This window comes from Prionailurus viverrinus, chromosome E1 (assembly GCF_022837055.1).
Source record: "Prionailurus viverrinus isolate Anna chromosome E1, UM_Priviv_1.0, whole genome shotgun sequence".
NCBI lineage: Eukaryota > Metazoa > Chordata > Mammalia > Carnivora > Felidae > Prionailurus > Prionailurus viverrinus.
In genome coordinates, this window is record NC_062574.1 from 23,161,223 (window position 1) to 23,177,696 (window position 16,474).

At 42.9% G+C, this 16,474-nt stretch overlaps 1 protein-coding gene and 1 long non-coding RNA gene across 2 annotated transcripts; one reads left to right on the top strand and one right to left on the bottom strand.

Annotated features, from left to right (window-relative positions):
- Positions 1-3,543: 3,543 nt before the first annotated feature.
- Positions 3,544-4,053, top strand: LOC125152173 (uncharacterized). Its single transcript, XR_007147070.1, has 2 exons — positions 3,544-3,645; positions 3,743-4,053. It is a non-coding gene; the product is annotated as an uncharacterized LOC125152173 (long non-coding RNA).
- Positions 4,054-12,337: 8,284 nt separating this feature from the next.
- Positions 12,338-14,231, bottom strand: LOC125152170 (C-C motif chemokine 3). The gene is made up of 3 exons (XM_047834011.1): positions 14,043-14,231; positions 13,238-13,352; positions 12,338-12,813 (listed from the first exon to the last, which is right to left on the bottom strand). Exons 1-3 carry the CDS (start codon positions 14,116-14,118, stop codon positions 12,723-12,725), a joined length of 282 nt encoding a protein of 93 aa, XP_047689967.1. The 5' UTR covers positions 14,119-14,231; the 3' UTR covers positions 12,338-12,722.
- Between the last annotated feature and the right edge of the window lie 2,243 nt (positions 14,232-16,474).

The window sequence follows — 16,474 nt, forward strand, 5'->3', positions numbered from 1 at the left end:
GACACTATGTAATAGAATAAAACTTTATTTACAGAGACAGGCATCGTGATGGATTTGTTCTGAGGACTATAGCTTGCTAACACTAATCTACATAATCTAAATAATTTGGCATTCACAATAGAAGTCTTGTTTTGTATATTGGTTGATTATTTTTTCCATCTCTAATGTTAGCCACTGCTTTTGTAGAGCATGGATTCTAGGAAACTTATATCCAGGTAACATGTCTATTACTATATGCACTTTATTAAGAAAAGAGTGGTGGGGCGCCTGGGTGGCTCAGTCGGTTGAGCATCCGACTTTGACTCAGGTCACGATCTTGCGGTCCATGAGTTCGAGCCCCGCGAGTTCGAGCCCCGCGTCGGGCTCTGGGCTGTTGGCTCCGAGGCTGGAGCCTGCTTCCGATTCTGTGTCTCCCTCTCTCTCTGCCCCTCCCCCGTTCATGCTCTGTCTCTCTCTGTCTCAAAAATAAATAAAAGTTAAAAAAAATTAAAAAAAAACAAAAAGAAAAGAGTGGTAAATCCTTGTTGATGAATTCTTTGGTTTTTGGTCCTCTGTGCATGTAAAATCACTTGAAGTTTCGCTAAAAGTATGGATCTGTAGATCCAAACCCAAGGAATTCTACTGTGAGCATTTTTTAAACTTAAAAAAAATTTTAAGAATGTGTATGTACTTTTGAGAGAGAGACAGAGAGACAGACAGAGGTGAGTGGGAAAGGGGCAGAGAGAGAGAGAGGGAGACACAGAATCTGAAGCAGGCTCCCGGCTCTGAGCTGTCAGCACAGAGCCCGACACTGGGCTCAAACCCCCGAACCACGAGATCATGACTTGAACTGAAGTGGGATGCTTACCTGACTGAGTCACCCAGGTGCCCCCTATTGTGAACATTTTAAACAACCATCCCTGGTGGTTCTGGGATGCTCTGAGAAATGCTGGCACAGGTTTGCATCTTATTTATTAGCTGAATGACGATGGCCAAGTTGTTTTAACTCTCTGAGCTGACATTTCGTCTTCTGTCAAATGGAAACCTTGGTGAAATTGTTAGGATTTATAGGACAGTGCATAATTCTTAAGAAATCTTGGTTCATGAGAAAAATAAACTTAAATGCATGAATTTTTATTAAGAATGAATATGCTTAGTACATATACATTATGTGCATAATATTTTATAGAATAATCATTGTTTTCTAACATAATGTTTTATTTTTAACTTTCAGGAAAATGTAGATACTGGTATAATTGTCATTTCCTTCCTGCTGAGTTCTCCTCTTCAGATTTTCCTACTCTTTGCCCCCATAATTTTTCCAACCAGAGAGCCTGACTTTGTCACAAAACAAAACCAATAGAATCACCCGAAAGACTGGTTTGCTTTTAAGAAATTCCATTATTTCACACGGCTGAACACGGAAGTGGTAAATAACATTCTATAAATATTTGTTGGTTGATGGTTTTGAAACAGTTTCCCCCTTGAAAAAGCTAAACATAAGCACTCACCTATACCCTATGTGTCAACCACTGTGTGATTGGAGGTGGGGTGTGTGTGTGTGTGTGTGTGTGAAAGAGTATGGTAGGATCTCTCCCTGCACGTGGCCAAGAATGCATGGAAACACATTACAAAAATCAGTCTAAATAAATTTAAATTGACATCAAGAAGAGGCCCAGAACCAGCACTTAGCACAGTAGCTTCAGGAGTTGAAGGAACATTCCCTGGGCTCAGGTCCCTGCTACCTAATCTGCCCACAGATGTAACCAGTTTCTTGTTGCTTCCAGGTCACTCAGGGTTCAGTGCCAAGGTCAATGATGTACTTGGCACTAGGACTTGATGGAGCTAGCACCAACCTCTGGCCTCTTTGGCTGGGAAGCTGTGAAGAAGGATAGAATTATAAAAATTGAGGAATCAGCAGGAGATTTCCTGGTCCCTCATTGATCCCGCTGACCCTCGCTCTGTGTTGGCAAGCTGAGAGTCTGCCTACTTTCTTGGGACTATTTCTCCAACCTCAGATTCCTAGACCTTTCCCCAATGACTTAGGGGGTTTCCTCAGGAATTCTCTCCCCTGTCATTTCCTACTCTTTCTTCTCTGACTAGGGCAGCTCTTCCCTGGCTCCCAGGTCCCAGACCAGATTAGAGAACACTCCCGTGGCCTCTCCTTGTGTTCTGCCACTGGATAGGACCTCAGAGCTCCGGGTTTCCTAGAATGGAATCTGCTGATGCCTTCGCAGGCTGTTTCTTATGCAAAGTCCTACTGGCTCCATTCCTGCATGTCCTGCCTCTCCCCATGGGCAAGAGGACCAGCCCTTATGTGGCTCTGGCTACTGGTCTCATAATAGCCACCTATCATTTTGGTAGGGATCTGCCAGGGGACATAGAAAAAGCAACAGATGCTTGAGGGCCTTTGACTACGGTGAGGAAAGGAGCAGCCTGAGCCCGAGTCATTTTTCATTGGAATAAGTGAGCCATCTCCTTCTGCCCAATGATAAAGTCAGAAGAAAGAAGATGGAGTTAGCATTGTTCAATAGTAAGAATCCTCTCTCTCTCTTTTCTGAGGTTTCATCTTGTTCTTTCATTTGGAACATGTTCTTCTGTTTCCTTACTTTGCTTGACTCTGTGTTTGTTTCTACGTATTAGATGAAACAGCCACCTCTCTGAGTCTTGAGGAAATGGCCTCGTGTAAGACAGGAAACATCATCCAACCTCGCCCCAGCTCTTGGTATCTCTTGAAACTTTGTGACTCTCCAAGCATCCAGTTTTATTTTTGATAGTTCTTGGTTGCTGAAGGCATGCCAACACCTGTCAGTGTCCCAAAGGAGAAAATCCCTGTAAACCCCTAGGTTTTTTTGCTTTTTTTTTTGCAGACATAATTCCCTTATAATTAATACTTCCTAGAAAATGGAGTTTGATGTTACTTACAATTATGTCAACATTCATAGAAGCTGAACATCACAGGCATATGGGTGGGTGTACTATCATCACAAAATGCCTCTACTTCCCAAGTAGTTTTAAATTTTAGCTATGGAGGTCAGTTACCTCAGGCCAAAGTACCAGGGCAAGGAAACAGGGTTTTACAGAGAGAGGGTGTGTGTGTCTGTCGCTGTTTGTGCAGTACCCTGAGTGTGGTAGCCTCTTCTCCCCAATTGGTAGTCTCTGCTGCTATAGTCCCATGAGACCAGAAATGCACCACAAAAACTGGGATGCCAGTGTGTTGCTGTGGAGCCAGGTAAAGGGAGAGGGCAAAAATGGTGCCTCCATCTGGGAGGATATCCTGATAGACCCTGCAGTCTGGGTGCTTCGCTGGGTTTTCCAGTTTGCTCAACACTTTGGGTCTGGTGAATTCGAGGCCTGTTGGTTTTCAAAGCCAGGTGTTTGAGGCTCATCTCTCTGGTGCAAGTCTTAACAGTTGGGGTGCCTGATGTGGAGTAGGGTCTCTTAGCTCCTCAGGGAGAAGCTCCTGACTGAGCATCACAGTGCAGGGGTGGGAAGTGGGTGAGGGGTGGGAAGTTTATTGTGAGATCATGTCTCAGTCTCTCCAACCCACCTCCATGTGACTTTTCTCATTTGCCCATGTAACATGGCTGCTTAGCTAGTTTTCTGGTCTTTTTAGAGGAAATTGTCCCCTGTGTAGCTGAACACTCGGTGTATCTATGGGAGGAGGTGAGTTCAGGATTTTCTTGTGGTGCCATCTTGGACTGACAGACTCCTCTACCAACTGTTTTTCCTCTAGTCTGAGGTTTGGTCTCTCTCTCTGCAGCTAATGGAACAGTCTGCCACTTGTTCCAGTTCTATTGGGGAAACTTAACCTTGCTGGAAGAGATTTTTCCAACAAAAGACTGTCTTTGTAAATCACCTATAAGGAAGTACTGGGATGAGTTTGCTACTCAATTGATCACTGGGAAGCAATTGAAGCTGGATTCTGCCTCCTGTTGAAAACCCACTCAGTCTTCCTCTTCCCAAAACAAGACAAGTCCCCATCCTGCCCTCCAGGTACATAGACTAGGATGCTAAAACTCCTTTGGAAAGAAGAGCTGCCTGAATAGATAGCCCAGGGCATTTTGAAAACTCCTTGGGAAATTTTCTATTTTGTTTGGGTACTGCTATCCATAGGACTTTGGCAATATGGTCTGACCCCAGCAGAGAGAAGGACTGCAACAGGAAATAGCAGCAGGAGGGTCATGAAAGGCAGGCTGGGAACAGAGGGCCATGGTGAGGAGGACAGAGGGGGCCCAAGAATGTGGGCCAGAACAAGGCTGTCTGTTGCCAGCCTTCTTCTGGAGTCCCCCCCACCCCACCGCCCCTGCCGGGTGAGCTCTGGACCCTGGGGAGATGGAAACTGAGGGTGACGAGAGAGGAAATTTTTAAGTATAGTGATGGCTTATTGAATTGTATATACAAGAGGGGTCTTGGGTAACCACAAGGCTCAGGGTATTTGCAAGAATTGTTTGAGTGCTCAATTGACTGGGGCTGTTTATAGGGAAGTGGTTTCTACAGCAAGAGGAGGTGAGATGTTGGTGTCATCCCAGGACCACACTTAGCTGGGTCCTTCTCACTAGAGCTCTGTAGTCATAGTTTCCCCGGCAGAGCAAAAACTTCTGTGTTACTCCATAGTTGTTCTAAATTGATAGATGTGACACACAATGATGCCATGAGTCCTGACCAGCACACCCAATTTAAATCATACCCAGGTGGACAGAGCTCCATGAACAAAACCTGGGCTTCAGGAGCAATTGAACATGTAGGCAGTCTTTCCAACACTGCTCATTCCAGAGATATTCCACAAGGGCCCCTAAATGCACAAGGCAAATGGCATAAAGACGTGTTGGATGTGGGCACTGATACACACAAGGAATCTTAAAATGACCTTAGCCTTTGACCTTGATAATCTATGTCTAGGAGTCTGTTTCCTATGTAAATGAATTCAAATATGGAAAAATATTTGTACATTAGAACATTTGGTCTCCAGCATATTGATAGCAATTCAAATTTGGGCCAAGTTTAAGTCACCTGCAATATGGAAATAATGACAAAAATCATTGTATCTTCACTTGATTTACTGTTAGGAAGGCTTTACAAATAGTGCAATGTCAGGGGCTCCTGGGTGGCTCAGTCGGTTAAGCGGCCGACTTCAGCTCAGGTCTTGATCTCATGGTCCGTGAGTTCGAGCCCTGCGTCCGGCTCTGTGCTGACAGCTTGGAGCCTGGAACCTGTTTCGGATTCTGTGTCTCCCTCTCTTTGACCCTCCCGTGTTCATGCTCTGCCTCTCTCTGTCTCAAAAATAAATAAACGTTAAAAAAATTAAAAAAATTTTTTTTCAAATAGTGCAATGTCATGGGAAATGCTTATGTTATGATGAGGTAAAAAAAATGCAAATTGGCTTGTTTTCATCAGGACCCATTCAGTGTGTTGGGATGTGGTCAATCCCATATATTTTTTGGGAATGCTGTTTCCAGGAAGGAAGAGAAATAAAAGAAGTATAAGGTGTCCCCTATCATCTATGCCTTTGTCCATCCAATATTAAATGATTCTCTTCTCTGCCTCACTATGGGCAAGCTCAGTAATGGTGGCTCATTTTTCTGAGAGTACTCTCCTTTTCCCCATCCCAAGTCTGCTGTTTATATGAAGCAGCGTGGGTGATGCTTGTGGTAGGGCCAGCTCTACCCCACTTAGTATGTCCTGGAGTGGACATGCAGCATGGGTTTTTGGTGGTTGGTTTTGTACCCTGAAGAGCTTAATGCTCTTTAGCCTCCTATTTGAGGAATGGTCATTTATAAGGCAACAGGAAGCACACAAGTCAGTGTCTTCTTAAAAATAAAGTAATTCATGGGGCGCCTGAGTGGCTCAGTTGGCTAGGTGTCTGACTCTTGATTTTGGCTCAGGTCATAATCTCATGGTTCATGGGATTGAGCCCTGCATCCTACTCTGCACTGACAGCACAGGGCCTTCTTGGGATTCTCTCTTTCCTTCTCTCTCTGCCGCTCCCATGCTCTCTGTCTTGCTCTCAAAAATAAATAAATAAACTTAAAAAAATAAAATAATACAGGAAGGTAGAAGATAACAGTTCCTAACCCAGAAAGCAAAGGATATAAAGCCCTCATCACATATAAAGTGTTAGCGCCTTTCATATATCAGGAAAAAAGTGCACTGGAAAAAGGCAAACATATTACAGTGAACACATGTTTTTTTTCTGAACAGCATCTATTTACAACCCTCCTGATAGCAGAAACCCACTTTACCTTCTTCTGTATAACGCCAGACTTTAAGATTACATGACATTCATCTAACTCACCGATCCAGTTATGTGCCTTGATTAGCTTAAGCGAATCAATGGAACACATCCCCGTGGCCACAGAGATTGGTTAGAAATTGTGTTTCTGATGTGAGGGTCAATCAAATCCGAAACAACTTAGGGATTTTCTTCAATGGGGACCCAGCCTCTCTTCCCTGTGGACAACGAGCAAGATTCATGTAACGCTGGAAGCTACTGGCAGCCATCCTGGGACTCTGACATGGATGAGAGATCAGAGAAGAAAATAGGACGGTGGGAGGCCACAGGGCTGCTTGTATGCAGCCTTGCCTGGAGCCAGTACCCTTCAGTCTTGGGTCCGTAAGCCTCATTTATTCAAGCCTCTTTAAGTTAGGTTTGTTTGCTTGTTTTCCTCCTTCAAACTACCAGCACCTTCACAAATGCAGAGACCTGTGTCTATGCAGAGATAAAGGGTCTGTTAAAAGTAACAGCTCCCAATTGAAGTGTGGGATCGACTAAACTGAGGTAGGAATTTGCCAAGGACCTCGTTAAATGGAAGTGGTTTTTAAACATTGTGTGCATGGGAATTATCTGGAGCCTCGTGAAAACAGATTGCTGGGCTCCACCCCCTACAGACAGGAGAGGGGAGTGCTCAGGATTTGAATTAAAAAAATATATTTATTTATTTTTGAGAGCACACAAGTGGGGGAAGGGCAAAGAGAAGAGTAAGGGTACAGAGGATCTGAAGTGGGCTCTGTGCTTATAGCAATGACCTCGATGTGGGGCTCAAACTCACGAATCGCGAGATCATGACCTGAGTCAAAGTCACACACTCAACTGACTGAGCCACCCAGGTGCCCCAGAATTTGCATTTTTAATATTTTCCCAAGTTGATATTCATGCTGTTGTCTGGGCACCACCGTTTGAGAATCACCCTTACATGGTTGAACAGAGCACTATCATCTCTTGGTGCTAAGGCTCTGTGCCACCTAATAAGTTTGCAACATTAAGGAATTTGATAGGAAAGAGTTAAATATTGGACTATAATAGCTACTTCTTGCATCCATCAGTGAACTCCCTTGAGAGTTTAGGCTACATTGAAATTGCCTTATCTGAAACCAGAAAAGGACAAAATTCAGCTTTGCTAAGAAAAGCTTTTCCAACCTGATGACTGAGAGCCAATAATCTGGAATCTCTAAGTGCTAGAAATGCAGAGTTTTCTACTTAAAGCTAAAGTTGGTGCAAGCAGAGGCAGGGAGATGAGAAACAGAATAAGAAAGAACCTATTTCTGCACCTCTAACTCCCCTTCCCCACCTTCTTCTATGAAATATTTCTCCTCCTTACTTAAGGAAGACAGTCTGCTCTATGTGAAGGTACAGGGAAGACGTGGCTTGGGGTGAGGCATCAGCTATCTGTCACTTCTCCACATTGCCCCACCTCTGCTGAGGCCAGAGGTGTCATGGTGACTGCAGTGCTGAGGCCTGTGCTATGAAGCACACATTCCCACCCTCAGTTAACATGCAAAAATATCGCTGGACAAGTTCTCTGCTTCTGGTTATCCAACCCATGGAATTGATCAGAAGCAGAGAGATCAGAAACCTACCATCATTAGAAGGGTATTACATCATCAAGGAAACCACAAGACCAGCCAGAAATGACCGTTGATTGCTCAACCCCTAAGGCAACCCCAGGCTCCTAGCTCACACAGACAGGAATAGGCAGTCCTCAGAAAAGGGTTCCTCCCCAGTGCACTTCTCAGATGAGTCCAGGGAAGTTAACCTAAGAGGCTGACCAAGGATCTCAGTCACATCTCAGTCTCTGAAATGCCCCATAAGCTTGTTAACAATGCAATTGCCATTCTTCTTCCCACCAGGCCCCCCATGGGGGTCATTGTTCTGTTTACTCTGTTCACAAAATTTGTATTTACGGCAATGTTGGACATGGTTAAGCTTTTCATTTGGCTTTGGGTTTCTGGACCTTAAGAAATCATTCAGTGTAAATAAGCAGATATTGTTTGTCCCAGGATGCTGGGACACCAATAGAGAAGAAACAGTGATAGCTTCATCGCTTCTTTGGGAACAAAGTCTCTCATTATGATAGTACTTCACACTTGTTATGGGTGTCGGTGGTAATGGTGTTACAGGAACAGGGCCCCTCATAGTGGAAGGGGATTGTAAGACGTTGCCTGAGAGGAGCTTTGTGTGTGGTATGAGAGCTTTGTGTGTGGTATTGTATTTGGTATGAAAGTCTTGGGCAAAGGACTTGTTGGTTCCATTGCCCTCATTATATAAAAGCCATTATGGCATCAAAACTGTTATGACTTGTCACCATGAGCTCTGTCTTCTCTGTGGCAACTCAGAATCACCAGCTATTCCAATGGACAGAATATCACCTATCAAAGAATAGGGTCAAATGAGGCAGGAGAGATAAGCAATGCATACTCACTGAAAAATAAAAGGGAAGGGCAGAAAATAAAAAGGAGAAGTGTCCATTCTTAAAAACTAAATAATCTTCATTTCCTCTAAGAAACCACAGTTAGCTACTTGACATGTAGCTTTCCAAATATTTGCCGTCATAAATACGTATGTATATATTACTTAAAATTTTTTAATGTTTATTATTTTTGAGAGAGAGAGAGACAGCACAAGACAACACCACGTAGTTGCAGGGGAAGGACAGAGAGAGAGGGACAGACAGAATTCGAAGCAGGTTCCAGGCTCTGAGCTGTCAGCACAGAGCCCGATGCAGGGCTTGGACTCACGAGCCGTGAGATCATGACTTGAGCTGAAGTTGGCCACTTAACGGATTGAGCCACCCAAGCACCCCTATATGGCTTTTAAAAATAAAACAAAAATAGGGTGTCTAAGTGACTCGGTTGAGCATCCAACTCTTGATCTTCGCTCAGGTTATGATCCCAGGGTTGTGGGATTGAGCCCTGCATTGGACTCTGGGCTGCATGTGGAACATGCTTAAGATTCTCCCTCTCTCTCTCCCTCTGCCCCTCTCCCCAGATCCTGCTCTCACTCTCTCTCAAAATAAAAAATAAAATAAAAATAAAACAAAAGTAATATTATTCTATACATACAGTTCTAAATCATGCATATAGAGTATATATACATATATTAGATGTAAACACACTTTTTGCACATAGAATTATGCATATTTTCCAGAGATGTGAATGTGTATTATTCTTTTTGCTGACTGAAGAATTTTCCCTTGATGGGCATCTCAATTGTCTACTGATTTACTCCTTAGCTCATGATTGTTTCCATTAGTTTGCTGTTTACAAACCATGCTGAAAAGAATATCCTTGTGCCTGCATATTCCTGTCCTTTAGTAGTGCTGCTACAAAACCCATTCCTAGAAATAGAATTAGGGCAAATGGTATCTAGGTCAAATAGTATGTGCATTTTAATGTTTGCTTAATAGGATCATTTAATTGTACTCTAAAGAGTCTGATCACTATAATTCTAAACCAATTTTGGAAACAAAAATTAGATTATTTTAAACACAATGAAATCATCATGGCTCATAAAAATTAATACATGTTTGGTTTTCATACAAGCCTTTTGAATTTCTCTTCTGCAGAAAGGGCTCTAGCTCAGTGTACATTTGTTATAGTTATAACTATAAATGGGGCAACCCATCTATTAAGTACCTCAGCTTTCATGCTAAACCTATAAGCAGGTTTGTAGTATAAGCCTACATGCTCCACATGCAGGTTGGTTGTCTTTTCCTTCTCTAACATTAGCCATTTACTTTGTGGAGCATGGATTTTACAGAAATAGTGTACAATATCCCTGTTACTCTCTGCAAATAATACACTGCATTTGGAAAAGCGTAGTGAGAACCACTGAAAGGGTCAGTAGGATGATGAGGTTGGTAGAGATATAAATTCCCAGGTCCATATCTGAAATGGATTCTGATATGAGTGTCTTTTAAAAGAATTTTTTTCATGTTTATTTATTTATTATTATTATTATTTTAACTTTATTTTTTATTTTTTAAAATTTACATCCAAATTAGCATATAGTGAAGCAATGATTTCAGGAGTAGATTCCTTAATGCTCCTTGCCCATTTAGTTCATCCCCCCCTCCCACAACTTCTCCAGCAATCCTGTTTGTTCTCCATATTTATGAGTCTCTTCTGTTTTGTCCCCCTCCCTGTTTTTATATTATTTTTTTCCCCTCCCTTATGTTCATCTGTTTGGTCTCTTAAAGTCTTCATATGAGTGAAGTCATATAATTTTTTCTTTCTCTGACTAATTTCACTTGGCATAATACCCTTCAGTTCCATCCACGTAGTTGCAAATGGCAAGATTTCATTCTTTTTGATTGCCGAGTAGTACTCCATTGTATATATATATATACATCTTCTTTATCCATTCATCCATCGATGGACATTTGGGCTCTTTCCATACTTTGGCTATTGTTGATAGTGCTGCTATAAACATGGGGGTGCATGTGTCCCTTCAAAACAGCACACCTGTATCCCTTGGATAAATGCCTAGTAGTGCAATTGCTGGGTCGTAGGGTAGTTCTATTTTTAGTTTTTTGAGGAACCTCCGTACTGTTTTCCAGAGTGGTTGCACCAGCTTGCATTCTCACCAGTAGTGCAAAAGAGATCCTCTTTCTCCACATCCTTGCCAACATCTGTTGTTGCCTGAGTTGTTAATGTGAGCCATTCTGACAGGTGTCAGGTGTCAGGAGAATTTTATTGTGGTTTTGATTTGTATTTCCCTGATGATGAGTGATGTTGAGCATTTTTTCATGTGTCGATTGGCCACCTGGATGTCTTCTTCAGAGAAGTGTCTATTGATGTCTTTTGCCCATTTCTTCCCTGGATTATTTGTTTTTTGGGTGTTGAGTTTGATAAGTTCTTTGTAGATTTTGGATACTAACCCTTTATCTGATATGTCATTTGCAAATATCTTCTCCCATTCTGTCGATTGCCTTTTAGTTTTGCTGATTATTTCCTTTGCTGTGCAGAAGCTTTTTATTTTGATGAGGTCCCAGTAGTTTATTTTTGTTTTGTTTCCCTTGCCTCCAGAGACATGTTTAGTAAGAAGTTGTTGCGGGCAAGATCAAAGAGGTTTTTTGAGAGAGAGAGAGAGACAGAGTGTGAGTGGGGTATGGGCAGAGAGGGAGAGAGACACAGAATCTGAGACAGACTCCAGGCTCTGAGCTGTCAGCACAGACCCCAATGTGGGGCTCAAACACATGAACGACGAGATCATGACCTAAGCCAAAGTCGGACACTTAACTGACTGAGCCACCCAGGTGCCCCATGATATGAGTATGTTAAACAATCATTGCTTATGATTTGAGTACAGATGGATGGTGTTTTGGGACATAACTTTGCTAGTGTTTAAGAGTGAGTCTATAGTTATATCAAGGTCTAGTTTTGGAACTCAGTTGTTCCATTTACTTTGCTGTGTGATTTTGGCCAAACTGCTTAACCTTTCTGAGCCCAGCTGGAGTTTACTCTTGTATCAAATGAGGATATTAACAGTACTTAAACCGTAGTGTCATTGTGGGGATCAAATGGACACTGCATAAAAGCATTCAACCTAGAATAGTCTCAAATATGTTAGTAATTGTTATTAAGAAACCTTGATTTAGGGGCACTTGGGTGGCTCAGTTGGTTAAGCACCCAACTCTTGATTTTGGCTCCTGTCATGATCTCACAGTGACATTGAGCTCTGCATCGGGCTCTGTGCTAATAGCACAGAGCCTGCTTGGGATTCACTCTCTCCATCTCTCTCTCTCTCTGTCTCTCTGTCTCTCAAAAATAAATAAATAAATAAATTCTAAAAAACTTTTTTTAAAAACCTTGATTTCTATGCATTATGCACTATGAATACTTTTGCCATAATATCTATTGCCATAATGAATTTTTCTGTAGTATGTATATTATGATTTGATTTAGGAAACATTCTTAATTCTAACAATCTGGAGATGTGGCTCCAGTGTAAAGCAGAGTATCTCTGTGCTCACTCCCCTTCCATCTTTTCCAATTTCCCTTCATTTCACATCTGCCTCGTTTTTGTCTTTTGACCAGTGATTCCAACTTCCCAGATAAACCAAACCAAATTCAATGTCAGTTTTCTTTCCAAAGACCATCTTTATTATTTCTCCAGGCTGAACACATCCCTGAACAATACACATATGTCAGTCTGGTGGCTTTGGTGCCACTTCTGCCTAGAATAAACTATGACAGTCACCGAAGGGGGGATGCTGAAGATATCTTGGGATCTCTCAGAGAAAACAGTCCCAAACAGAGTATGACATTGAAAATAAATAATAAAAATTAAATAATATAAATAAGTTGAAATTTAAGTTAAAAGAGTTCCAGAGTGTGGCTGTTTGGCAACAACCAGGCCACATGAGAGTTAGATGTGGAGGTTACAGCAGTGTTTCCAAGGCTTGGACCTCTGCTCCCTGGTCAGCCAACTGAGTTTCACTGGGTTCTCAAAGCTTCCAGGCCATTCAGGCACTCAGCTCCAAGTCAGTCACATATTCCTGGACCCAGGCTTCACTGGGGTCAGCACAGACCTGCCGGCCTCTTCTGGTTTGAAAGCTGTGGAGGGGGATAGAAGGATTATATACTGAGGGATCCAGCAGGAGAATCTTGGGCCCAGTGTGGTCCCTCATCCCACTCTCTGTCCTGGGCAGCTCAGGGCATGACCACTTTCTCAGGAACCCTCTGCCTATCTTAGTCCAGAGATCTTCTCTCACTGACTCAGCACCCCCACCCCCAGGGGATTCCAATGACCACCTCCTTTTTCCCCTCCCTTCCTTCTGGGCTGGATCAACCCTCCCTGACTTTGCAAGCCCCTCAGGGGCAAGTCACACTCCTGAGACCTGGGTCCTACATACTTATTGGCTGCAGAGGGCTGAGCCATTCCAGGATGGCACCTCTGGCCAGTCTATGCCCTTGGGTGCTGCCCCTACTCCAGACCCTCCCTGTCCCCCCAGAGGTGGGCAGGAGGACTGGCACTTACATAACCCCTGGCTTGGAGCATTGGCTGCTGGTCTCAAAATAGTCGGCTATGAACTTGCGTGGAATCTGCTTGGAGACATAGGAGAAGCAGCAGGCAGTTGGGGTGTCAGCTCCAACTGTGGGGGAAGAGAGAGAACAAGCCTGGATCACGGTTCCGAAGGGAAAGTGAGATCTGAGATTGGATCCCTTGAGATCGGAGGAAAACAGCTTTGCTCAGGGTGTGGGCTGGGGGACAGGGTCACTGGAAGGCACTAGGCATCTTTGCCTAGAAATACTCCTGCCTCTGTCCTGGTTTCTGTCTGTATCCTTCTTTCTCCTTGACTCTTTGTTGTGGGCTCTGTTTCTCGATGTGATCCAGACATCCAAACAGACTGCCCTCTTATCTCATCTCCCTCCAGAAATTTTGCCTGGTTCAAGAAGTTATCCCCCAGCTAAAGAGAAACTTTGGACATCTCTCATATGATGTCCAAGGGACAGAACTCCAGGGGGACCTAGGGTGAATGAAGGGAAGAATGACCCCCACCCTGGGAGGTCACCAGATTGGATCTTGCCTCTTGCAAACTTATTTGTCTAGGTCCCTATTTTGCCATCTGTAAAATGGAACTGGAACTCCCCTACCCCACAGCTAAGACCCCTTTAATGAAGATGAAAATAAAAGTCTTGAAGAGAAAGGCATGATGTTTGGTAGCCCTTTGAGAAGTTCTCTATTTTCTCTTGGGGGCTCTTAAGGTCACAAGACAGAAATAGATGTAGTCCCACTGTGAGGACCAAGAATGGGGACAGCTGTAGCAGCAACACAGACTTACATGGTGCAGAGAAGACCTGACTGCAGAGGGCCATGGTGCAGAGGAGGATGGCGAGGGAAGCCCCGGGGACCTTCATGATGCTTAGTAGAGGATGGGGTGTGGCTTGTTTGTCTGCAGAGATGGACCTGGGTGCTCACTGCTGCCTGCGTCCTTCTGGAGGGTGAAGCCATCTCCCCCGTTCTTTATAGGCAGCCCTGTTGAAAGGGGAAATGGAATCCGGGGGTGGAGAGGGAAATTTTTAAGCACAGTGGTGTTGTCACGCTGAGTGTTGCACAAGTCAGGGTCCCGGGAGACCACAGGGGTTCAGGATATCCAAGAATAGCTTCTCTGAGCTATAAGTTTCAGCCTGCAACTCATGACCTGTTCTGGTTTCTTGTGAGGAAATGGTTCCTCTCACCCCCCAACAACCATGAGCAGGAGGAGAGGGCTGTGTGTTGACCCAAGCTATTCTTAGCAGGTCCCTTCCCATAAGAACTGATCTATATGTGAACTCTCCAACCCTATCTTTCCCACACAGTTGAAACTTCTGTGCTTCCTCAGCTGCTCTAACTGCACGGTGCGGCAGAGGGAGGCACCTGTCTCTCTTGGATGCAGGGAACTGAATTGAGGAATTCTCGCTAGGGAACTAGGAAGCATGAGGTCTTTCTCCAACGCCTGCAAAGTCATCAGTCACTGAGTGACTAGAGGCACTGGGTTAACACTAGAAGAGGATCAGAAAGCTATATTAGATGTGGGTGTTAATATGTCAGGAGCCTAAAAAAATTTAGACCCTGTAACCTAGAAAATGTATTTCTAGAAAGAGTTCTAAAAAAAACCAAACCCAAACACGGAGGCATTTTGAAACATAAAGATATCTGGCTAAGCATCATTTATGATTCTAAAAGAAGAAAACCTAAATTTTCCTCTATTAGGGAATGATAAAGTAAAAGCTAGATTGTTTTCTTATTAAGTCCTTAAGCTGAATGAAGTGAAATAACGTAAATATAACATCAGAAAAATTGTACAAGATGAAGAGTTATGCAAATATATGTATATATGTATATCCACACGTATATGACAAATATTTTAACTATATATATATATATGTTATATATGTAAACACTAGGCATGGAAAAAATAAAAAGATTGAGAATAAATGCCCCAAAGTATCAATAGTAGTTATATTTGTGTCTATGGTCCATAGGTGATTAATTTTTTTTTGTTTTCCCCTTTTTCTGGAATTTTTTTTCATTTCTTTTAAAAAGAATGAGTGTATTACCTTCTTGGTCAGCCTACCAATTTATGAACACATTTTTTTTTTAATTTTTTTTTTTTTCAACGTTTATTTATTTTTGGGACAGAGAGAGACAGAGCATGAACGGGGGAGGGGCAGAGAGAGAGGGAGACACAGAATCGGAAACAGGCTCCAGTCTCTGAGCCATCAGCCCAGAGCCTGACGCGGGGCTCGAACTCACGGACCGCGAGATCGTGACCTGGCTGAAGTCGGACACCCAACCGACTGCGCCACCCAGGCGCCCCCACATTTTGTTTTAAAACATTTACAACATCACCATTTGGAAAGTAAGTTGTTATCGATCGTCTAATTTCAAAGAAAATTTTGATACACTAAAGTTTCTGTCCAATGGCCTTTGTTAAAGTGAAGTCTTGATTTCCATATCTCTGAACTATTTTAAGGAATCTGTGTGATATTTACATAAATAATGTCAAATTCAAACAGCTTTCTTATTCTTTCCAATTCATAATGTTAGTCATGTGAAAGGGTCGACTTTCTCAACCAGATCTCTATATTTTTTCTATCTTTTATTATTTTATTATAATTAATAAACGTAATTCAAATTTTATAATGAGAAATATTGTTATTTTTTTAATTAAAGTAATTTTTTTTTAGAGAGAGAGAGAGAGCGCTGGGAGGAGGGAGTTATGAAGGCTTCACAGAAGAGATGGAACTTTGCTTGGGTCTTTAAAGGTGCACAGGATTTAAACATATATGAATGAGGTGGCAATAGAAGCCAGCTAGTGCAGTCACAGGTGTGGGCTTGCTGGTTCAGAGGGAAGAGTGGTTCAGTGTAGCTGCTGTGTGGTGGAGCAAATATGGACAATGAAGCTAAACTGGGGTCAAACCAGGAGGGCTTTGAAATCCCCCAAAAGGGACTAGAACAGGGGGGAAAGAGGATATAAGCAAAGCAAGATCACATCATAGGAATTCTGTCCTTCCTGTGTCTGTAAAGTTCCTGTTCTTAAAACACATGGTCTCTCTTTTTATCCTATCGCTACTATTGCTAATGCTCGTCCTGAGAAAGGCAAAGGCAAGATCAAGGACAATGGCAGGTTTCCCCGGGGCTTCAGCTTCTAAGTGCCTTCACTTGTTACTGTCAATTCCAAAAAAGGAGTCTATCACTTGTCTCATTGGAAACTCTAGACCACAGACAGTG